At 40.5% G+C, this 24,666-nt stretch overlaps 1 protein-coding gene across 1 annotated transcript in view; it reads left to right on the forward strand.

Moving 5' to 3' along the window:
• Window positions 1-24,666, forward strand: part of NMNAT3 (nicotinamide nucleotide adenylyltransferase 3) — a 116,012-nt gene that overhangs the window by 45,551 nt on the left and 45,795 nt on the right. Inside the window, exon 2 of the mRNA XM_030873359.2 lies at window positions 3,437-3,586. Coding sequence (XP_030729219.2) covers window positions 3,437-3,586 — 150 coding nt within the window. The remainder of the gene's footprint in view (window positions 1-3,436; window positions 3,587-24,666) is intronic.

The following is a 24,666-nucleotide window of genomic DNA, read 5'->3' on the forward strand; positions in this document are numbered from 1 at the left end:
CCCTGTGCCCGACACACCTTTCCATATCCTCCTTATCGGCTCAATCCCTGTGCCCTTCCTGCCCCAGGCTGAAGGTCACTTCAGAGCGCCTGCCCCGAATAGGTGAGTGTATGAGTTCCTTATGGCTGCTGTAACAAATCGCTACAAAGTATTGGCTTAAAACAACACAATTTTATTTTCTTATGATTCTGGAGGTCAGGAGTCTGAAATCAAGGTGTCAACAGGGCTGCCCTCCTTCTGGAGGCTCTAGGGGAGAATCTGTTTCCCTGCTGATTCCTCTCGCCCTGCTGGGTCCTGGCCCTCCCTCCATCTTCAAAGCCAGCAGCAGAGCATCTTCCTGCCTTCTGATCGCTGCTTTGGCCCTTATGTCTTCCTCTATGTGACCCTCCTGCTCCCTTTTATTAGTACCCTAATCATGTTAAAATTGGCCCACCCGGATAATCCAGGATAACCTCTGCATTTCTGATCCTTAATTTAATCGCGCCTTCAAAGTCCCTTCACCTGGCAAAGCCACAGCTGATGACCTCCAGGGTGGAGGAATGACCTTGGTGTCAGCGTGCAGGAGGCTGGTATATCCCTATTGATGGGCTCCTGGCATCGAAGATGACACAACAAGGCAGGAATATGTTGTTTGCTTCCAGTCTGAGTTGGGTGGAGTGGGGTCTTGGGGAGGGGCCTTAGGTGCCCCTGGGAAGCTGGAAAGGTCAGCTTATATCCCTGGAAGGCCCAATCCATTGACTACTTGGGACAGAAACAAAGAGAGGAGGTCGCCATCTGAAAAGGAGGATGCTTGGTCAGGGAGAGTCCCTCATTCTCTCGTTTGTGCCACATTCCTGAGTACCTGTGTGCCAGGGCCCCTGCAGGAGTTGAGGGGCCTAGATGAACAAGAAACCTCCCTGGAGGAGTTCACCTTCTACTTGGGGAAGAGAGATGCGGAAACAAGGCAGTGACAGGTCTGTGGTCCGTGAAAGAAGAAAGTGATAAAGTAACAGGTACAGTTAGCGTGGTGGGGGTGTGAGGAGGCATTGGCCTCCAAGGAGAACACCTTGAAGGCAGGTGGTCGGAAGAGGATTTGCACCAGCAGGAGAAAGGAGGTGCGTGTTGTATTTGAGGAGCTGGATGAAATGCTATCGGGATGACTGTGAAGTGGGAGGCGGTAAACTGGAGAGGGGGCGGGATCCGGATGTGGAATCTGTTTGCCTTGCCTCCAGTTTAATGATAAATTCCAAGAAGACCGTATGCCACCTTCTCAACTTGTTAAATCCCTCAGCTGCAATTGCTGTGCACTCGGTGGACCTCTATTAAATGCTTATTGGTGAGAAGCCTTTCCCAGTAGCAAAAGTCCCCCACACTTGCTTCATCTCGCCAGATACTATGACATGATAGGGCAGATGAGTCACTTTTATGGCATGCATCCGACCTTCGAGACGCACTCAAATTGGAGTCTGGTGTATTCTCTGCTGAACCCCCGGAGGGAGTCCATTTCAGCCCTATCATTGTATTTCTCTGGGTTTGGGCTTGGGAGGGTGTTTAGTTGAAGCACGTTGGCGTAAACAGACGACGCAGGTGCACTGACCTCGTTCCTGAGCCTGGGAATGTGCACCCACTGCGACCTCCAGCCTGAGGTGCGGCTCAGACAGAGTCAGTCGCTGTCAGAGCGGCGTGGCTCAGTGTGACCACGCAAGGAAAGAAAAGACAGACACACACTTCCTGTATATCATTTGTTCTCCTCCCCATCGTCTCACTGCATCGCATTGATGCCACCATTCAAACTAATGTTCTAATTTACAGTTTTGGGGAACTTTGGAGAAAATGGATCAAAACCCCAGGTTACCTGAGATGCTGCAGTTACATGTTTTAAGGGCTCTAAAAAAAATACTGTTTTGTCAGAACGAAGTAGAATTTTGAAAGGCTTCCTAACAGTTGTAGAAAACGGCCAGCCTCTTCGGATACACTCATTTCAAGGCTGCTCTTGTGACTAGCTCAGCACACTCTGCAAATACTATCTCATTAAAGATCCGCCCTCCAGGGCCAGCAGCGGTCACGCGGGCTGCTTTCTTCTCACGCAGCAGGGGGTGTCCCTGCTGCCTCAAAGGAAGTGGGAAGAAACCACGGCCCACCTATGTTGAGAGTTTTTTATCCTCACACCACCATAGCTCAGAACCCTGCCAGAACAACTTCTCTATGTACCCAAGGAGGTGCTTAAGCCTTCCCAGTACCAGGAGGCAGGTCCACTCCCAGCTGGCCGCTGCCCTTTCAGTCTCCACCCAGCCCTCCTCTGGGCCCACCCTCTTGTCTCCTTACCCTGTAGCTTTCAGCACCTAGGTGAGGTTAGAGTAAAGCAGAAGACAGCCTGGGCTCCAGGGCAGGTTGGCTGATAGGGGCTCTCCTGCCACTGAGGCACTGCCTCCTGGAATGTTCATGAATAGCTTCACTGGAGTTAGGCCTTGGTTTGACTCCTAGTTCTACCTCTTACTGGCTGTGTGACCTAGGGCAAATGAGAGCCCCTCTCTGAGCCTCAGTTTCCTCATATGCAAGATGAGGATAATATTACTTATAAGTTTGTTGTGAGGATAAATGAACTATGTATGGAGAGTGTCTGGGCCTGACCCTCTCAAAAAATGCTTGGGCCCCAGATAAAGACAGTGAGTGACATAAGAAAAGGCCTGTAGATTAGATTATAGTCCTGTAGCAATGTTAATTTTCTGATTTTAATCGTTGTTCTGCAGTTATATAAGAAAATGTCTTTGCTCTTAGAAAACACATACTGAAGTATTTAAAGAGGTATTATGTCTACAACTTATTCTCAAACATTTCAGAAAAAAATTATAGGTATTTAGAGATATGTGTGTGTATACGGAGAGGGAGAATGAATGTAGCAAGTGTAGTAAAATGTTAACCTTTGGGGACTCTGTGTAAAGGGTATATAGGAATTCTTTGTACAAATTTTGCAACTTTTTTGGTAAGTCTGAAATTATTTTAAAGTAAGTTTTTAACAAGTCCCGCTCTGCTCTGAGGCCTGTGACTTTATTTGGACTCTCAGAGATGACATTTTGGGCATCTTACATATGCCTTTGGACCAAGGGGATCCATCAGAGCACAGGGAGGATGTAGAGGTTATGGGCAGAACATGGTCTTTGGGTCAGGCTGCCTGGGTTCCAGTCCTGGCCCTGCAGCTTCTAAGGTCCCTGAGCTGTATGAGTAACTACTCAGGGTTGAGTTGAAAGCATTTGGTAAGATACGAGCTGTACCTTGGTGTGGTGCTTGGCACAGTTCCTGGCCCATGGTGAACCTCCTGTAAATGTTGTTACTGTTATTCTTGCCTCCTCAGTCATCTTACAAGTGAGAAGTAATGGCCTGTGTGTGGCTTAGAGACGCTGATCTTGACACTTGTCTTGGTGCCAACTCCCTGACGTGAGTTTTTGTCCCAATGAAGGCAGGGTGGCTGCTGCAGCGAGTGTGAATGTGCCTGACAAGATGAAGAGCCGAATCCCCGTGGTGCTCCTGGCCTGTGGCTCCTTCAACCCCATCACCAACATGCACCTGCGCTTGTTTGAGGTGGCCAGAGACCACCTTCACCAAACAGGTCAGTCCCGGGGCCCAGGTCCAATGGAAGAACTGGTGGGTTGGGCCTCTTGGGGCTTTGCTGGCTGCTGTCATCATCCCCATTATTAAAACTGTTCAATTTATTCATTCACAGCATAACTGGGGACATACATTTCCTCCATCATATTCAGAGGGCAAACACCCCTCAGCCATGTGACATGTGTACAAGTCATATCCCTGGCCATAGAGTTGAAATGCTTCTCAGGATCCACTACCTCCCTGTCCACTTCACATTGACCGTTAATGCTAAAAAGACAACTGGGCACGTTATAGAACCTGTGTCTCAATCAGGGCGTCCTTCCTGGGGCTCCAGGAAGCATTACCCACACAGCCGGATGAATAGGTAGCATGTACCTTTGAGAACTCCTGCTACTCTTCAGTGGGTAAACAAACGTTCTGTAATGGGGATTCTGACACGTTCTCCTTTGAAAGAATAGATCTTAGACAATTACAAATTAACAGACTTGTATATAGGGCATTTCTAATACAGATGGCATGGCTTTGCCAGAAATATTTAATCAGCTGGAAATATTTAATCTGGAAATGTTCCATCTCCTTAACTTTCCATTTCATTATTAAGAGAGTAAAGTGGCATTTGTAATCTGCATGATTATTTCTAAAGAATATAAGTCATTTATTTGTCGATGTCAGATACATATGAAAGTTTTATTCATTACGTATTTATGTATATCTTATGTATCCATATATGTATTTTGTATTTTTGCATTGCTCAAAAATGTTTACTGTTTTTAAACCAAAATCAATTTCTATTTACTTTTAACATAGAAAAAATGTTTGAGTAACATGTAAGTCATTTCTTCAAAGAAACTACTTACAAATATTAATTTATTTTAAAGAAATGTCTTTGTTTACAAAACATTTTTTAATTTCTCAATAAGTTAAGTATTTATTTTTAGTAAATAAATAGCTCTGACATAGGAATAAAAAATCCAAACAGTTAACTTAAAACTGGTCACTGAGCATTAGTAAGCCATATACCAAAGAAGAAATATAAATGGACAGTAAACTTGAGAACAGCTGCTCAACATCACTAATAATCAATGAAAATGCAAATAAAAACATAAACACCACAAGGTAATAAGCACCATGAGGGCAGCTACTGTGACTGCTTGAACACCACAGAATTGCCACCGTCAGTCACTAGGCTTGTAGCTGGTGCTCAATAAATATCCGTTGTGGTAGTAAATAGTTCCAGCCAATGAGATAGGCAAACATTAAAGATTGTCAAAATTCAGTGCTGGCAGGATAGGGAGGGAAACAAACACTCATGTATTGGTAGTGATGCGAAATGATAAAACATTTTTGGAGGGCAACTTGGTTTTCCATAGAAAAAAAGAATTGAAGTCTATATACACATCCGTAATGAGGAGAAAAATCAATCAATGGAAGTCGAACCAGAACTGATGCAGATGTTAGAATTAGCAGACTAGTACATTAAAGATTACAATAGTTATGTGACATATGTTCAAAAATTAAGTAGAGACATGGAACATATTAAAAGGACTCAAATATCTAGACATGAAAACTACAGTAGGTGAGATGAAAAATAAACTGGATAGGATTAATAACAGATTAGACACTGCAGAAGAAAAGGTTAGTGAACTGGAAGCTATAACAGTCTATCCAAACTGAAACAATCCAAAATGAAACATAAAGAGAAAAAAGAATTTTTAAAAATAAAGAAAAGAATATTGGTGAGATATGAGATAATTTAAATCATCTTAATATACTTGTAACTGAACTCCTGGAAGGAAAAGAAACAAAGAACAGAAAAAATATTTGAAGAAGTAATCACTGAAATGTTTTCAAATTTGGTGAAAATTTGATTTAATCAAGTAGCTCAACAAACCCCACGCACAAGAAACAGGAAGAAAACAACGCCAAGGTATATGATAATAAGGTTTCTCAAAACCAATAATAAAGAGAAAATCTTAAAGGCAGCTACAGAAGAACAAATAAAGAAGATAGCAGATTTCCTGTTTCTTAATTCAGCAAAAGGGAATTCAGTGGTACAGATCTTTAAAGTACTGAAAGAAAAAAACGTGTCAATCTAGGATTCTATATCTGGCAAAAATATCTTTCAAAAACAAAGGCAAAATAAAGACATTTGCAGATCTGCAAAAGCTGAATGATTTCACCACCAGCAAACCTGCACCACAAGAAATACCAAATTCCTTTAGGCAGAAGGAAGATGATACCAAATGGAAAAATGTATCTACAGAAAGGAATACAGAGCATTGATAACTACATGGGCAATTATATATGTTTTTTATTATTTAAATTTCTTTAAAAGATAATTGACCATTTAAACAAAAATAACAATATATTGTGGGGTTTATAACATATGTGGAAGTAAAATATATGACAGCAGTATCAAAAAGACTGGGAGGGGAAAAATAGAAGAATACTATTGTAAGGTTTTTATGCTATACATGAAGTTTTATAATATCACTTAAAGGTAGACTGTGATAAGTTAAAGATATATATTATAAACCCTAATGCAACCACTAAAATAAAAAAGCAAGCAGTTATAACTCATAAGCTTTCGATGGAGATAAAATAGCATGAGAATATACTTAGTTAATCTAAGAAGGAAGAAGAAAGGGAATGAGGGACCAAAGAATAGATGGGACAAATAGAAAGCAAATAACAAAATGATAGACTTAAACCTAATCATATCAATAATCACTTTAAATATAAATAGTCTAACAACTTCTGCTAAAAGGCAGGCATTGTCAGATTGGATAAAACAAGCAGGACCCAACTACAATTATTTGATGCCTACAAGAAACATACCAAATATAAAGACACAATTAGGTTCAAAGTAAATGAATAGACAACTCTCCCATGCAAACACTAATTAAAAGAAAGCTGAAATAGCTCTAGTGTCAGAGAAAGGAGATTTCAGAGGTAAGAATATTAACAGGAATAAAGGTAGTCATTTCATAATTATAAAGAGGTCAATTCTATGAGAGGAAATAATAATCCTAAACCTTTTTAAAATGTAATAATAGAATATCAAACTACATAAGAATAAAAACATATAGAACAGCAAGGAGAAATAGACAAATCCACAATTACAGTCTGATATTTTAAGTCTCTTCTCACTAATTGATAGAATAAATATGCAGAAAATTATTAAGGATATAGAAGACTTGAACAAGACTATCAACCAATTCAACTTAGTTGACTTTCATAGAACACTAACCAAACATCAACAGAATACACTTTCCTTTCAAGGGCACAGAGAACATTTACCAAGATAGACTATATTCTGGGCCATAAAAGAAGCTTCAATAAATGTATAAGGCTTGAAATCCTACAAAATGTGTTCTCTGACCACAATGGAATTACATGAGAAATCAATAATAGAAAGATTACTGGAAGATTCCCCAAATATCAAAATGGAATAACATACGTCTAAAAAACCCATGTGTCACAAAGGAAATCAAGATGGAAATGAGAAAATATTTTGAACTGAATGAAAATTAAAGTCAAATATATTCAAAAATTTGGGTATGTCACTAAAGCAATACTTAGGGGGAATTGTAGCACTAACTAAACACTATATTAGAAAAAAAAGAAAGGTTTTAAATCAACGACTTCAGCTATATTAAGAAATTAGGAATAGAGGAACAAATGAAAAACAAAATAAGCATAAGAAAGGAAATAATGAAGAACAGAGCAGACATCAATTAAAGAGAAAACAGAAACACTTTGCAGAAAATCAGTTGAACCAATAGTTGTTTCTTTGAGAAAATCAATAAAAGTTATAAACCTCTAGCCATACTAACAGTAAAATAAAGAGGAAAGACATAAATTACTATTATCAGGAATGAGAGAGGTGACATAACTATAGATTTTGAAAACTTATATAGAAAATATAAGGGAATATTATAAACAACTTTATGCCTACAAATTTGATCATTTTAAAAATTGGAATAGACAAACCCCTCAAAAGACATGCTACCAAAGCTCATTCAAAAATAGATTTTTTTTAAATGAGAAGAAACAAGTAACCTAAATAGCTTTATACCAACAAAAGAGGTTTAATTTGTGATTTAAAAAACATCCCACAAAGGTTCCTGGGAAGATGGCAGAGTAGGAAGCCACAGGAATCTGTCTCCCCACCTAAACAATAATTGCACCAACAGAATCTGTCTGATGTAACCATTTTGGAATACTGAAGTCTGTTGAAGACAGACTACGTCCAGGGGAAGACATGGACAGATAAAGTGCAGTTAAGTTTAGTCAACTTCAGCTCTTAGCCCAGTAAGAGCTACCCCTCCCCCACCCCCAGCCACATGGCAGGCAGCTGTGCCCATGTTCCTGGAACAGCCTGCACACAGCTTGTGGGAGCCAGTGTGGGGAAAAGGGCCTCTGTCTTCCCAATATTGGGGATCTGTGCTCTGATCTCTGGTTACTGCCTCTGATCACTGATGTGCAGACGAAGGTGGCCAGCCATTGTTGCATCTCCTCTCATTGTTGCAAGCCCCTCCCTCTCTGGCTGAAGTAACTTCCAGGGGATTTAAACAATCAGCACGCTTTCCCCTCCCCTCCTTTTTCTCTTTTTCCCCTTTTGGGAGCCAGACATTAAAGACTAGGACATTCAAAATTAACTGCATATATGGGAAAAATTAAAAAGTGACCACACATGCCTAGGGAAAGTCTGAAAAAAGACTGAGAAGACTTTAACTTTATACTTTGGGCTGATCCTCAGCACAAAGACAGCCTACAACCGTCAAAAAACAATAAGTAATAACAACAACCAAAAATATCAAACCCTGGGGAAGGAGAATCATCTGATTTCCAGAGTTACCACATCATTAGAGTCAAATGTTGTTTTCAACCAAAAAAATCAGAAGGCATATAAAGAAACAGGAATGTATGGCCCATTCAAAGCAAAAATAAATAAATAAACAAAAATCGCCCTTGAAAAAGACCTGATGGCTGATCTACTAGACAAAGACTTTAAAACAGCTGTCTTAAAGATACTCAGATAACTAAAGGAAGATGTGGAGAAAGTCAAGAAACCATCTATGAATGAAATGGAAATATCAATAAAGGGATAGAAAACCTAAAAAGAAACCAAAAAGGAATTCTGGAGATGAAAGATATAAGAATGGAAATGAAAAGTTCACTAGAGAGATTCAAAGGCATATTTGAGCAGGCAGAAAAAAAGAATTAGCAAACGTGAAGACAGGACAATGGAAATTATCAAGTCTGAGGAACAGAAAGAAAAAAGATTAAAGAAAAGTGAACAGAGCCTAAGTGACCTATGGGACACCATAAGGTGGACGTTGTGAGAGTCCAAAAAGGAAAAGAGAAAAAAAGGGGCAGAGAGAATATTTGAAGAAATAATGGCTGAAACTTACCAAATTTGATGAAAGATATAAATACAAACATCCAAGAAGCCCAACCAACTTCAAGTAAGATGAACTCAAAGAGATCCACACTAAGACACATTATAATCAAACTTTCAAAAACCAAAGACAAAGATAATTCTTGAAAACAGCAAGAGGAGCAAATTGTCACGTACAAGGGATCCTCAATAAGATTTTCAGCAGATTTCTCATCAGAATCTTTGGAGGCCAGAAAGCAGTGTACTGATATATTCAAAGGGCTGGAAGAAAGCTGTCAACTAAGAATCCCATATCTGGGGAATTCCCCAGTGATCCAGCGGTCAGGACTCTGCTCTTCCACTGCCAAGGATGCGGGTTCAATCCCTGGGATTAAGATCCCACAAGCTGCGCACCGTGGCCAAAAAAAACAAGGAATCCATATCCTGCAAAACTATCCTTCAAAAGTGAGAGGAAAATTAAGACATTCCTGGATAAAAAAAGCTGAGGGAATTTGTTACCACTACACCTGTAAGAAATGCTCAGGGAGTCCTGCAGGTGAAATGAAGGGACCGAAGACGGTAACTCAAATTTGTACGGAGAAATAAAGATCTCAATAAAGGTAAATACATGGGAAATTGTAAAAGCTAGTAACAATGGTTTGTAACTGTACTTTTTATTTTCTACACAATTTAAGAGATTAATACACTTAAAGAAAAAAAAATTTGGTCTAAAACAAGCCAGTATTATTGTAACTTTGGTTTGTAACTTCAAGTCTGGCTTTCTACATAATTTAAGAGATTAATTCATTTAAAAGAATTAACAGTTTGGGGCACACAACATATGAAGATGTAATTTTGTGACATCAACAACCAAAAGTGGTGGGGACAGAGTGTTAAAAGAGCAGAGATTTTGTATGTCATTGAAGTTAAGCAGGTATAAATTCAAATTAGAGTGTTATAACTTTTGGATGTTAAATGTAATCCATGGTAACCAGAAATAAAATAGCTATAGAATACACAAGAGAAAATGAGAAAGGAATTTAAACATTTCACTACTAAAAAATCAACTAAAAGACAGTAATGCAGGAAATGAGGGACAAAAATATATAAGGCATATAGAAAACAAATAGCACTATGACAGAAGTAAGTCCCTCCTTATCAGTAATTACCCTAACTGTAAATGTATTAAACTCTCCAATCAGAAGATGAGGAACAAAATAAGGATGTCCATTCTTATCACTTCTATTCAACATTGTACTGGAGGTTCTAGCCAAAGCAATAGGCAAGAAAAAGAAATAAAAGTCATCTAGACTGGAATAGGAAAAAAAATGTTGATGACATAATCATCCATGGAGAAAATACATAGAAATCTACAAAAAAGCTCCTAGAACTCATAGGTGAGTTTCATAATGTTGCTAGATATGAGACAAATACATAAAAATCACTGCATTTCTATATACAAGCAGCAAAGAATCATAAATTAAAATTTTAAAATAATACCATTTACAATAGCATAAAAAAAGAAATAGGGATAAATCTGGCAAAAGTGTGCAAAGATCCATATGCTAAAAACTACAAAATATTGTTGCGATAAATTTAATACAACCTAGTTAAAATGGAGAGATATGCCTTGTTTTGTGGGTTGGAAGACTCAACAGTGTTAAGATTTCATTTCTCTCCAAATTTACTTATAGGTTCAATTCAACCCCAATAAGCTTTTTGGTAAAAATTGATAAGCTAATTCTAAAATTCATATGGAAATGCAAATGACCCAGGATAGCCAAAGTAATTTTGAAGAAAATGGAACAAAGTTGGAAGATTGACACTATCTGATTTCAAGACTAATTATAAAGTTACAGTACTTGTTACAGTGTGGTATTGGTGTGAAAATAGTTAAATAGATCAATGGAACAGAATAGTGAGCACGAAATTTGACCCCCCTCCTTACATAGATAACTGAGTTTTGACAAAGTTGCAAAGGGCAATTCAGAAGAGAAAGGATACTCTTTTCAAAAAATGGTATGGAACGATTGAATATCCATATGTTCCCCCCTACCCCCCCCAAAAAAATAACATTCAACCCAAAGCTTGCACCATATACAAAAACTAACTCGAAATAGATCATAAACTTTAATGTAAAGCATAAAACTATGAAATTTCTAGAAGAAAACAGGAGAAAATCTTTGTGACCTTAGGTTACAGATTTCTTAGATAAGACACTACCAAAAGCGTGATCCAAAACAGGAAAAAAAAAAAAAAAAGACAAATTAGATTTCATCAAAATTAAAAGCTTCTCCTCTTCAAAAGACACTAAGAGAATAAAAGACAAGCCATAGCCTGGGAGAAAGGATTTGCAAAGCATAAATCTGTTAAAGGACTTTTGTCCAGAATATATAAGAACATCTCAATACAGTAATGTTTTAAAAAACCAAATAACGCAGTAAAAATTAGAGAAACTATTTGAACAGACTCTTCACCAAAGAAGTTATATAGATGGCAAATAAACGCACATAAAGATGCTTAACTGCATACAGAAAATGCAGAATAAGATCACAATGAGATACCCCTGCACCCCTATTAGAACAGCCAAAATTAAAAAGACCAGTCATACCAACTATGGGCAAAGATGTGGAGTAATTGGACTTCTCATACACTACAGGAAGGAATGTGAATAGTTCAATGGCTGTGGAAAACAGCTTGTCAATCTCTTACAAGTCAAAAATAAAATGTCCTTATCTCTTAGAAAAAAAAAAAGTATATATCCATAGTCTAGCAATTCCACTTCACAAAATTTATCCTAAGGCAAGTATGTGGGGGAAACAAAGAATATTTCTATCTGGCAGAAAGTAGGAATGTATTCCCTATATGTCTTAAAGTAGTTTGTGGAATCATGTTCTTTTCAGGGTGTATAGCATCTACTTTGCTTGGAATAAACATCTGCTTGACTCTTAGCTACTAAGCGGCTTTTCCCGGCAACCCTGACTCATCAGAAATGCCCCTGTTGTCTTCGCTCTGAGGTTTTTCAGGGCAGGGCCTGTACTCTGCTTTGTGCAATGTGCTGCTTCCCGGGCAGGTACATCTGTACACTGTATTGGAGACTTTGGATACTTCATGTACTTGCAGACTCTCATTTAGCACATGGTCAGGCTCTAGCATGGCTCAGCGAGGTGTCAGAGAATATTCCTCATCCTTAAAGCTCACAATAACCACAGAATGCATGAATAATTAATCATATGGATACAATATATTTTTATATTGCATATGATTTCTGTAACTTAAAGTATTAATAGGTAGAGAGGCCTCACATATGACCTCGAGCATCTTCTTGCCTTTATTCTCAGTCATTCTTGCATAGAAAGTACCTGGTCATTTTTGAAAGTCCAGAATGGATTCTGCTGTCTGTGTCTTTGTGTGTTACACAGCAGGTTGACATCTTTCAACGTTCCACAGATACCTACTGCATCTTCTTCATGCCAGGCACTGTTGCTGGAAATAGAATCGATTAAATTGCATCTCCTGCCCAAGAGGGATGCACAATGTAGGTGATGAGAGACACATGGTGGCAAGTGATTGTGGCACTAGATGCAATGGAGAGACATCTCTCACCTGGCGGTTGGGGAAAGCTTTTCGGAAGAGATGACACCCAAGGCTTCAAGAACATAAAAGACTTAGCCAAGCATAGTTTAGAGGGCATTATGGGCAGAGAAAGCAGCACTGGTAAAACACAGAGGTGGAAGAGAATCACGTTCCAGCACATGGGAGAGAAATGAGGCTGGAGGTAGGGAGAACCAGGTCATGGAGAGGGGTGCGTGGTGAGAATTTCCCTTCTCTGCACAGCTGGGCTTCCTCTCCCCCTACCCACAGCCCCAGTGGCTGGCTGTAGCCTCCCATAGCCAGCAGAGCTGTGCATCAAGCCATCACCCGACCCCTTATTTCTCCGGGGACAAGTATTTAAACAGGGCCTTTTCTCTCAATCAGAATCAGCTCACAGTTAAGGCTGGATGAAAATCTGGCCTCACAGCTGACTTTCTCTTTTCATCAAGAAAATGAAATCTCCCTTCTGTTGGTGTATTTTCACTAAAACAACTCACAATTTTAATTCGATATTACACTCATATAAATTGAACTAAACAAGCTGAAGCAATTTGTGTAGTACGTTTGAGGAGAAATTAATAGTTCACTCCTAGTTTGCTGCAGTAGCTCTAATTACTTTGTTGTTTTGAGCCCTTTCCCCTTTGCCAAGCACCCCTTCTTCAAACTGCAACTGTCCTTCCTTCCTTTTTCTCCTGAAGCAACAGCAAAACCTTAAAAACTGACAGACGCACTATAATATATCACAGCTTTTTACTGTCTTTAGTCCTGCGATAGCACACCCCTTTATAGTAAGAAACAATTATACATTGGATGAAAACTTAGGTCTGAAGATTTTCGTTGTTAATACCCTGACAAAAAGTCATTCATGCTCAGAGGATGAAATGTTGAGCCAGCTATTTTTTTATACTCCTTTACTTGAAAATATTGGGGAATATGATAAGGGCTGGTAGGAATGTGTGGTATCTGTGGATTTTCTGTATTTTATAGTGTTGTCCTCTAATCATAGGCGCACTGTGTGCTGTGTGGGGAACTCTCAAAGAAGATTCTCAAAGCCTTGATGGATGAATTCGCGTAGTGGGCGTGGGTGGTTTTTAAAAGTTCATTTGGGAGTTTTATCTTGGTTTGCTGATTTTTGACAGAAGTGACTCAGCCCAGCGTATGACTAATCAGTAGCATCCGTCATACCTAAAGCTTTCTCTGGATTAAGAATTTGAGCCGGCATTTCTCTTAAGATGTTGGATGTATTCCCAGTTGTAAGTAGTTGTTTTCCCAACATGTAGTCACAAACTTACTAACAAAGGTTGAATTAAATTTAAATCCTGCTTTCTGTTACGTAGACAGTTTGTTATTTCTAGTCAGCATGACTTGGCCATTGGCCTATATTTCAACAACAAGCCACTTGTGTTCCTTTTTTAAAATCAGGTTTTCTGTCAGCTTCATTAATACTTCTTCATTTAATGATTATTTAGCACCTGTTCATTTTACATATTTAACAAACACAGACCATCCTCACTATTTGTCAGGTAGTGTTCTGAGTACATTACATTTAAACAAAGGTCATTGAATCTTCCTAACAACCCTATGAGGTGGATGTTGTCACTCTCCCTATTTTACACATGGGGAAGCTGAAGCTCAGAGAAGTTGAGTGGCTTGCCTGACATCACACACAGGGTAGAGACAGTCTGCCCTGCAGTCTGTGCTTGTAGCCACCATGCCATCCGTGTTGCCTCCATTCACTCAACAAACTTCTTGTTGAGCACCTGTCTGTGCTGGAAACTGTGCTAGAAGCAGAGGCAACAAAAGTGAGCCCTGTGCCCCGGGAGAGTGCCTTGGTCAGTTTAGGCTGCTATAAGCAAAAATGCCATAGACTGGGTGGCTTGTAAGCAAAAGAAATTTATTTCTCACAGTCTGGAGGCTGGAAGTCTGAGATCAGGGTGCCAGCATGGTTAGTTTGTGGCAAGAGCACTCTTCAGAGTTTCAGTCTCTGACTTCTCATCATGTCCTCACATGGAGGAGAGCAGAGAGAGGAAGCAAGCTCTCTCGTGACTCTTATAAGGTCACGAATCCTATTCATGAGGGCCCCACCCTCATGACCCTGACTAATCCCAATTACCTCCCAAAGGCCCCATCTCCTAATACCATCACATCAGGGAGTACGGTCTCAACATATGAATTTGGAGGGGACACAAGTATTCAGTTTGTAACAAGGAAGCAGACGTTAATCAGATCCCACAGAGGTAAAATTACTCGGATGACAAATGCCTCTGAGGGGAGTTCCTGATGCTATCAGGGTGAACAGTGAGGCAACTTGACAGAGGCAGGAATCCAGGGCAAGTGTTTCTGAAAATGTAAGGACTGAGCTGGAGAAGAATAGTGAGGCACATTTTAGGTTGAAAGTGAGGTTGGCCTGGGTCAGGGGATGCAGGGAAAGAGCACTCTTGGACCAGGAAAGTGCGTGTACAAAGGCTCCTTGTGGGAAGAGGACAGAGCCGCTGAGGGATGACCGGGAAGCAGGAACAGAGGGGAGTGTTACAGGAGGTGAGGAAAGGGTTGGGGAGCAGACCGTGAGGGCCTTGCCGGCCATCGTTAAGGAGTCTGTTTTTCATCCTAAGAGCTGTGGGAAGATCTGCCTTTCCCTCCCTCCTCTTTGTATCTGCCCCCGCCATCCTAGCACTAAAGAGCGGGCGGAGGGAAGCCAGTTAAGAGGCAATTTAAGCAATACTTTTGATGAGAGGGTGACATGTCAATGAAAAGAAGTTGGTGGATGGGGAAGGTCATTACAGGGTGACGCTGGCCTGATAGTGGATTGGGTCTGAGGGAGAGAGAGAGCGCCACCCACGGAGAAGGAGAGAGTCTGGAAGTGGAGCAGACTTGGGGAGGGACAAGTTCATCTTCAGACCTGTTGACTTTGAGAGTCCCGCGCGAGAGAACATCACATGGGCTTTAATGATTACAGGAGACTGTGGAAGTGCAAGCCTGGGGCACAGCAGGTATTCAAGGTCAGGAGGTAGTGTTGTCCCTACCTTTATAGACAGGGAAACGGAGCCTTGGAGAGGTTATCACTTACAAAGTTAGCACGTGGGGGAGCTGGGGCCTGAACCCAGGCCTTGGGCCCCTAGGCCAGTGTTCTTCTCACTGCCCTGTGCTGCAGAGATGCACCAGCAGGCTCCTGAACGTGCAAGTCCCAAAGACAGATTTGATGAGAGCAGAGTCTGGGTGGACTCATAGAAAGTAGGGAAGTGGTCGGGGCTTGATTTTGGAGTCTGAAATGCCAGGTAAGGAATGTGGACTTTAGGTGAAGGGAGCTCACTGAAGCCCTTTGACCAAGTGTCTCATCAGATGCCTACGAAGTAAAGTCTCTGCCATGGATGGAACCTGGGCACAGGGATCCTCAGATAGATGGCCTCCAGAAAATCACCTGCTAGAATACTCTCAGCAGCCTGTACCTGGATAGCCGGACCCCATCTGCTGCCAGGGATGGCTGACTCAGAGTTCAAGCCCTCTTCTCCAGAGTGACCAGGACTCAGCCTTGGGGGCAAGTGCACGGCCCTGGACAACTCCTCCTGCCTGCAGCGTGGCCCCGTGTGCATTTCCCACCCTGTTGCCAAGGTGATCTTATGAGACCTTGGCAAATGCCTGGATGAGGTTCTGCCTTCATGGTGGTTACTTGCCTGCCCATCTGAAAACGCTACCGAATAGGGAAATGACTTATTCTCAGCAAACTCTTGCTAACTCTGAACAGTGATCACTTTTTCCAAGTGCTCAGAAACTGTCAGTGTCAGACTAGGTTTCCCGACTTTCGCTCTGGTTGGAATTCAGCTTCCCAAACTATATTTTCCAGATTTTATTCTCTGTGCTTTGTTTATAATTGATTCAATAGATGCCCCCAGAAAGCAGAGCATTGGTCTTCTAGGTGCATGCAGCAGGGAGGGCACAGAGCTGCTCTCAGCCACATCTCTGTCCTGGCTGAGGCAGAATCCAGGAGGCCGTGCCTCTGCCTGCTCACAGGCCCCAACTGGCCCTGGCTGCCTCCCAGCCACGCTCGGCTCTGACTTGATGTTGATCCCGAGATTCTCATCTCTTTTCCTGCTTTCCCTTGGATGCCACAACCTACAGGAGAAAGAACGCAGAATGGTGAACCATAGAAAGGACGTGCTCCCTTCCCTATGACCGTGGGGTCACAGAGAGAACACTGACTTTGAAGGCAGCCTTAGCATCAAATCCGCCTTCTAGTGCATGACCTTGAACAATTTACTTGACCCCTCCGACATGTGTTTCCTCAACTGCAACATGGGAAAAGTATCTCCTAACTTTAAAGGTTATTTATTATAAGGGCTCAACGAGATGATGTGTGAAGGGTCTAGCCTACTCGACAAATCCAATACACGTTTGGTCTCTCCACTTGCATCCTGAGCAGGCCCCCCGCAGTGCGGGCTCAGAGTAGCTCCCGGTCCTGTGGCCACCACCAGACAGGTTAACATAATATTCTCACATCTACGCATGGAAGTGAGAAAACCGCAGAATTGTTTCTTCTGTTTTCTTTAGCACTTTCTTGATACTTTATGATATTATTGCCTAACAATCCTGCCCCACACATTTGTGGCATCCCAGATTAAATTGCATCGTAAAGATAACAACCTGGTTGAAAGCCTTCTCCTTTTCTTCCCTTTGGACAACCTTGAGGAGGGGAAAGGTATTTTATGGCTCCCAGGAGTTCCTCTCAGTGACTTGCATTTTAAATTGGAGCATAGTTATTACAATATCATTTACACCAGCAGTTTTCTTTTTTTTTTTCTTTTATTTAGCTCAGGGAAAGTACTTTATTTTCTGTTATTTTTATAATATTTGTGAGAAAGGACCATATAATATGCCTCAAAGAAAATTTAACTAAATTTCCCAAGCGAAAAATTGTAGAGATCACTTTATCAAACCTCAGTGCAAAAAACCTGGAACTAAATAACTGAAATGTAATTTTTTTTTATATCTTTATTGGAGTATAATTGCTTTACAATGGTGTGTTAGTTTCTGCTTTATAACAAAGTGAATCAGTTATACATGTGTTCCCATATCTCTTCCCTCCTGCATCTCCCTCCCTCCCACCCTCCCTATCCCACCCCTCCAGGTGGTCACAAAGCACCAAGCTGATCTCCCTGTGCTATGCGGCTGCTTCCCACTAGCTATCTATTTTACGTTTGGTAGTGTATATATGCCCATGCCTCTCTCTCGCTTTGTCACAGCTTACCCTTCCCCCTCCCCATATCCTCAAGTCCATTCTCTAGTAGGCCTGTGTCTTTATTCCTGTCTTACCCCTAGGTTCTTCATGACATTTTTTTCCTTAAATTCCATATATATGTGTTAGCATACGGTATTTGTCTTTCTCTTTCTGACTCACTTCACTCTGTATGACAGACTCTAGGTCCATCCACCTCATTACAAATAGCTCAATTTCATTTCTTTTTATGGCTGAGTAATATTCCATTGTATATATGTGCCACATCTTCTTTATCCATTCATCTGATGATGGACACTTAGGTTGTTTCCATTTCCGGGCTGTTGTAAATAGAGCTGCAATGAACATTTTGGTACACGACTCTTTTTGAATTATGGTTTTCTCAGGGTATATGCCCAGTAGTGGGATTGCTACACCAGCAGTTTTCTGTGTTAAATAAAAATGTCTGGTCAGTGTCCAGTGTGATGCACGTTACTTTTGCTACCCCTGTGACTTTAATTTTGATCCTTTATTACACAGTGAATATTGAGAGAATTAAATGCACCATGATATGGTGGTGCAGTACAGTCTGAGGTAAGGAGGAAAATTAAGCTATAATAATTCTATTTAAGGCAGTGACAGCCCCAGTTCTGGGTCTTCTGGGCTTTCGGAGGTATCATCAGAGCATGAGTAAATATTATATAAGCTCAGCATGTTACTTTAATCTTGGGCTCACACGGACATTTATTAATCAGAGTGATTTTAATATATATTCATGGGCATTACCCCAGCCTGGTCTGAAAAACTGTTCATTTTCACGTTTCTAATTTAAGAGATCTTTCTGGAGAAGGTAGATTTAAGAATGTTGAATCACGCCAGCAATTGTTTGGAACCAAGACAATTTGTTCCTCATCTTCTGAGGCTTTAAGGGTTTGAGGCTGCACCAATGTTACCCTCCAAATTCCTTCAAGAGGAGGTGCTGTTCTGATTTAATAACAAATCAGCATTTTCCTTATCCTCTGTCTCTACTTTGGGATGTAGCCTGAAGGGAAACAGATCCTGGCAGGGTCTCTGAGGGGGGCAGTTTCCACGGTATGTACTCTCACACCAGACTCGGTTGTGCCAGGTTAGGGGGTGAACAGAACCTCACCTGTGAGTGTGCCTTGTATCAAGGCCCTCAGACACTTCCCGAGCACCCTGCACACCCCGGTATTCTGGTTTGCATCTGCCTCACTGCAGCTCATGTGCACGTGCTGTGAAAGATGGGAGCCATTGCTTGTGTCCTCATAAACCATAAGATGCTTCCCACCTCTTCCCCTCGTTTCTCACCCTCTTCTCCTTTCCCCCAACCAGATAGAAAGCTAAAAGAAATCAATGTTTTTTGTTTAATTTTTTGCTGTTTTATTCTTCAAAAAGAGTTGAAATAGCAAAACACATATCCGGCAAAAAACTGGAGTCCCGAATACATAAAGAATCTCACCCTCATACCCTATTGGTGGGAATGTTGGTGCAGCCACTATGGAAAACAGTATGGAGGTTTCTCAGAAAGTTAAAAATAGAGCTACCATATGATCCAGCTATCCCACTTCTGGGTATTTACCCAAAGAATATGAAAACACTGATTTGAAAAGATACATGCACCCCTATGTTCATTGCAACATTATTTACAATAGTCAAGATATGGATACAAAGTGCCCATCAACAGATGAATGGATAAAGAAGATATGGTATATATATATACAATGGAATACTACTCAGTCGTTAAAAACAAAAAGGAAATCTTGCCATCTGCGACAACATGGATGGACTTAGAAGTGAAATAAGTCAGAGAGAGAATGACAAATACCATATGATTTCACTTATATGTGCAACCTAAAAAACAAAACAAATGAACAGACAAAACAAAAACAAACTCATAGATACAGAGAGCCGATTAGTGGTTACCAGAGGGGAAGGGGTTTGGCAGGGGTGCTAAATGGGGAAGGGGGTCAGCTGTATGGTGATGGATGGTAACTAGACTTATCATGGTGATCATTTGTAGTGTATACAAATATCGACTTAGGTTGTACACCTGAATCTAATATAATATTATATACCAATTTTACCTCACTTAAAATAAATAATTCTCAAAATGTAATAAAAATACAAACAGTCCAATAAGGAAATGGGCAAAGACACATTTCACTGAAGAGGATACAGATGGCAAATAAACACATGAAAACGTATTTGACAACATTAGTCATTAGGGAAATGCAACTTTAAAAACATAACAGGGTATTACCATACACCTATTAAAATGGCTAAAATAAAAAATAATGATGACACTAAGTGCTTGAAAGGATGGAGAGAAAAAGGACCATTCGTAATTTCTGGTGGGAACGTAAAATGGCTCAACCTCTCTGGAAAACAGCTTGGCAGTTTTCTGTAAAACTAAAAGTGCAACTACCATATAACCCAGCAGTTACACACATGGGCATTTATCCCAGACAAATGAAAATTTATGCTCACACAAAACCTGTACTCAAATGTTCATTACAGCTTCATTTATAATAATTAAAAACTGGAGACAATCCAGGTATCCTTCAGGGGGGGAACAATTAAACTGGGATACATCCATACCATAGAATAGGCTCAGTATAATAAGAAACAAACTATACACACAACAACTTTGATGACTGTCCAGGGAGTATTGCTGTGTGAAAAAAGCCAATCCTAAAAGGTTATGTATTAAATGATTCCATTTATATAACGGTCTTGAGATGACAAAACTATATAAATAAGAATAGACTCGTGATAGCCAGGGGTTAGGATGAGGGCTTGGGAGCAATGGGAGGGAAGTGGGTGTGGTTATAAAAGGACAACACGAGGGTTCCTGGTGGTGAGGGAACTATCATGTAGTTTGCTGTTGCTGGTGGATCCATGAAACCTACAGATGAAACGAAATTTCATAGAACTCAACACACACACTCAAATGAGCAAGTGAGTGCATGTGGAACTGGTGAAAGCCGAATAAGATCGGTGGATTTGATCAGTCTCAGTCCTGGGTGTGATATCAAGTATCATGCTGGAAGATGCTACCACTGGGGGAAACGGGGTGAAGGGCACATGGGATTGTCCTGCATTATTTCTTACAACTGCTTTTAAATCAGCAATTATCTCAAAAACTTAATTTTAAAAAAAAAAGAAAGATTGAAGCAGCATATTTTATGAATGTAAGGATGAAAGGGTGAAGTGAGGAAGTGACACTGTCTTTTCAGTGGACCTCTTCCACACCAGGGGTTTTTAAATAGAATCATGTCATCCTCAAAACAGTGCTGTGAGTATTAATATTCCCATTTTACAGGTGTAAGTAAACTTGAGGCCTGGAGAGGTGATACATTTTGCATGAGATCTCCCCAGCAAGTAAAAGACAAAGCCCCAGTCTCTTAGAATGCAAAGCCAGTGCTCTTGTCATCTCTCCATGCGGGTCCCCATCTCCTGAGCAAACCATGCTGTCTCTACCTGCTGCTCCTGCCACCATACCAGCCAGTCAGGCTGAACTTTCAACTCCCTGAGGAGACAGCTGCCGAGTTAATATGCCAGGACCTGCAACCATCTCGGTCTTCCAAATGGGAAGCAAAGATCATTCAGAATCAGGCACCAGCATTTGCCTGCTTTTCTAAGCAGGTCCTAAAGAGAACTCATGCAAGAGCATTCAGAAAATCCAAGCCAACATCAGATAAAACAGCGAAGTAACACTCCCAACAGCACAAAGGGCATTAATTAAAACGCATTGAAAAGATGTGTCTGTATAAGTACTTCTAGAGATGAGGTTGTTGAGAGAGGGTTCGACCTTGGGGAGATTGATGAGTTACTGATCATTATAGGGAAGATAAATCTTAAGAGGACAAAATCATTTAAGAATGGATTTTATAAGCTAATGAGATTGGTTCCTTCAAGCGGGCGAATGGGAACAGAGTGAAAAGAATTCAGGATGGGAATGGGGTAGAAACTAGGAAGAGGGAGGAGAGAGCCTTCTCTGAGCATACCACTATTTTCAGTCTGTCTCTTAGAACCACAGAATCTCACACCCCAAAAAACTACCTGTATAATTAAGGTCAACCAGGCTGTGAGGGGAACCCAAGCGGTAATACAGACAGTAACAAATGAGCCTATCTCTATTATAAATGAATACATTACCACACCGGAGCCAATGGGAAAGGAAAGAACCAACTTCAGTAACTTGGAAAGCATCATTGTGACTGGATACTGCAAGGCTAAAGCCAAAAAAAAAAAAGTGCATAAATACTGTTCTCTAGTTAGAAAATGTATTTTCCACGGGAGTGTAGGTAAGCAATTTTGAAACTACTCTATGTAAATCATAGTAGGATCAAGCAAATGAGTAAGTTATTGTGGGTGACAGAGCCAGGTATCTCAGTGTTAAAAAAAGGAGGTACAAATAAGGAAAGGAGGGGAAGGCTAGAATGAACTCTGTGGTGTTGGATTAGAATCGGAAGTTTCAATATGAACTCATGGTTTTTAATAGATATCCAGATGGATAGTTACAGAAATAAATACAGCAAGGTGTGTGTACACATGTGTGAGAATATATGTATATATAATTTCTAGTTCTGTCTTCTAAGAGGTGCCTAGAAACCACAAAATTCCAGAAGCAATGAGCGCAACTAGCCCTCTTGGTCTCTAATAAAAGAAACCCAAGTTTCTTAGAAAAATGATTAATTCCAGAGCAGGGGCAGAGAAAGTACAGGATGAGCATGAATGTCTTGTGGTTCCAGAAAGCAAGGGAATACTTAATAAATGATGGGAGCATGTCAGAAAAACAAAGGAGGCAACTTAAAGGAGCTTCCATTGGGTAAATCTGGGATAATCTGAGGAACAAAATAATGATCATGGATTCCACCCCACAGAATAAAATAAATATTCATGAGTCCGTATTGACATAAATAAGTGATTTAATGAATAAGTGCAGGAAAGGCAACATTTCTTCCTTGCAGTAGAATTGTAATTAATACTGTAGAAAGAATGTTGGAAATAGAAAATCACCATTTGGCCAACATCATAGTAATGATTGTTGCACACCAGAATCCTCAATGGATGCTAAAATTAGTGGGTGAAAGTATGATATTTGCATAGTCTCAAAGCACTTTCCCACAAGATCCTTGTTCATTACAAATACCCAGGAAAAAATAGTGACTTCACAATAGAGAAATCTGGCAGACACAACCTCAACAAAATATTAAAGGTAATATCAGCAGAATCAAAACAGATCAACATCATGTGCCCCCTGATATGGTGCACCGAGACAGACACAACGTCATGTCTGAGATATTCTTGCCTAAGGTACATAACCTCAATCTACTCATGAGAAAACATCAGACTGACCAAACTGAGGGATGTTCTACAAAATAACTGGCACCTCCTTTTCTAAAGGTTATGAGAGCCTGAGAAGCTGTCCCTGATTAGAGGAAACCAAGGAGATAGGACAGTCACATGTGATGTGACTGGGAATCCTGGATCAGACCCTACATTAGAAAAAAAGCCATTGTGGACAAAATAGGGGAAGTATGAACGAGGTCTATAGATTAGTGAATGGTGTTAATGTTATTTTCCTGGTTTAGATCACTGTATCATGCTTATATAAGATGTTAACATTAGCAGAAGTCTAGTGAAGAATATGTGGGAAGTCTTTGTACTATCTTCATTGAAGTCTAAAACTATTCTGAAATAAAAAGCTAAAAGATGTACAACTACCAAGGAAACCAATAATTATATTGAAACCATTATCCAGATAAATAAGCAACTTCGCTATATAGTAAAAATAATTTTATTACTTGAAACCAAAATAATAGTAATAATATTACATTTGAATGGCTCCTCACATATTACAAAATGTTTTTACATACATTCTGTTATTAATCCCCCCCCAAACAAGCCCATGAGGTAGCATTGTTTTCCTCCCACTTTAGAGGTGAAGAATCTTAATCTAAGAGTTACTTGGTATGGTTAAAACAAGCACAGATCATGTCAAGAAGCAAAACTTCAGAGCCAGACGAATGGACCTGGGACCTTTCAAATCCCAGCGCTGCCATTTCCATCCTATTGCAACCTTGGCCAAGCCAGTTATGAAATCTTCGGGGATTCTGAGATTATTGTGAGAATCTACAGGAGTCAGAGCATCCCTGACAATGGTCCTGGCCACACTGTAGACACTCAGAGTAGGACACAGCTTAACGATATTTGAAGGAGTCCATCTCTTTTTTTAAAAAATCTGTATGTCTGCGTATGTGTAGAATATACACATAAGTCTGCATATATTTGTGTATTTTTAAGAGTTAACAATAGGTACATTTGCGAAGTGACCATTTCTCGTATCAAGATGTGTAAGGAATGAACTAGGGTGAGGAGGAAGAATGGCGATCCCCTGGCAGGCAGTCCCTGCACTGCTCTCTGAATCATCCCCCATCAGTCTGTAGTGCTGCTGCCATCTGTGGAAGTGCTTGGAAAACTTTGAAGCTATTTGAACCCAGGATATCTTTTCCTGAGCCTGCTGAGGACTTCAACACACACAAGCTATAGAATAAGAAGCAGGAGGCTGGCATTGCCTTGCCCAGTGCCCTGCACACCGCTGCCCCCTCATCGCGTGCTTATTACATGAATTTATGAGAACTTTGCCTGGAGAGTAGTTGTCTCTCCACCTTCATATTTTGCACTGAATTGCTTTGCACTTGGTGGTCTTTCATGTCTCTTCTACCTCTTGGAATGTAGTGAATTTACATCTCCTCTGAGACTAGGCTCAAAAATTAGCACGTGAGACAAATCGCATATAATCAATAATACCCTTGAACATACCTTGAATCGCTCCATGCAGGATGACGTGTGTACAGCTCAGTGTAGA

Source organism: Globicephala melas, chromosome 4 (genome assembly GCF_963455315.2).
Source record: "Globicephala melas chromosome 4, mGloMel1.2, whole genome shotgun sequence".
NCBI lineage: Eukaryota > Metazoa > Chordata > Mammalia > Artiodactyla > Delphinidae > Globicephala > Globicephala melas.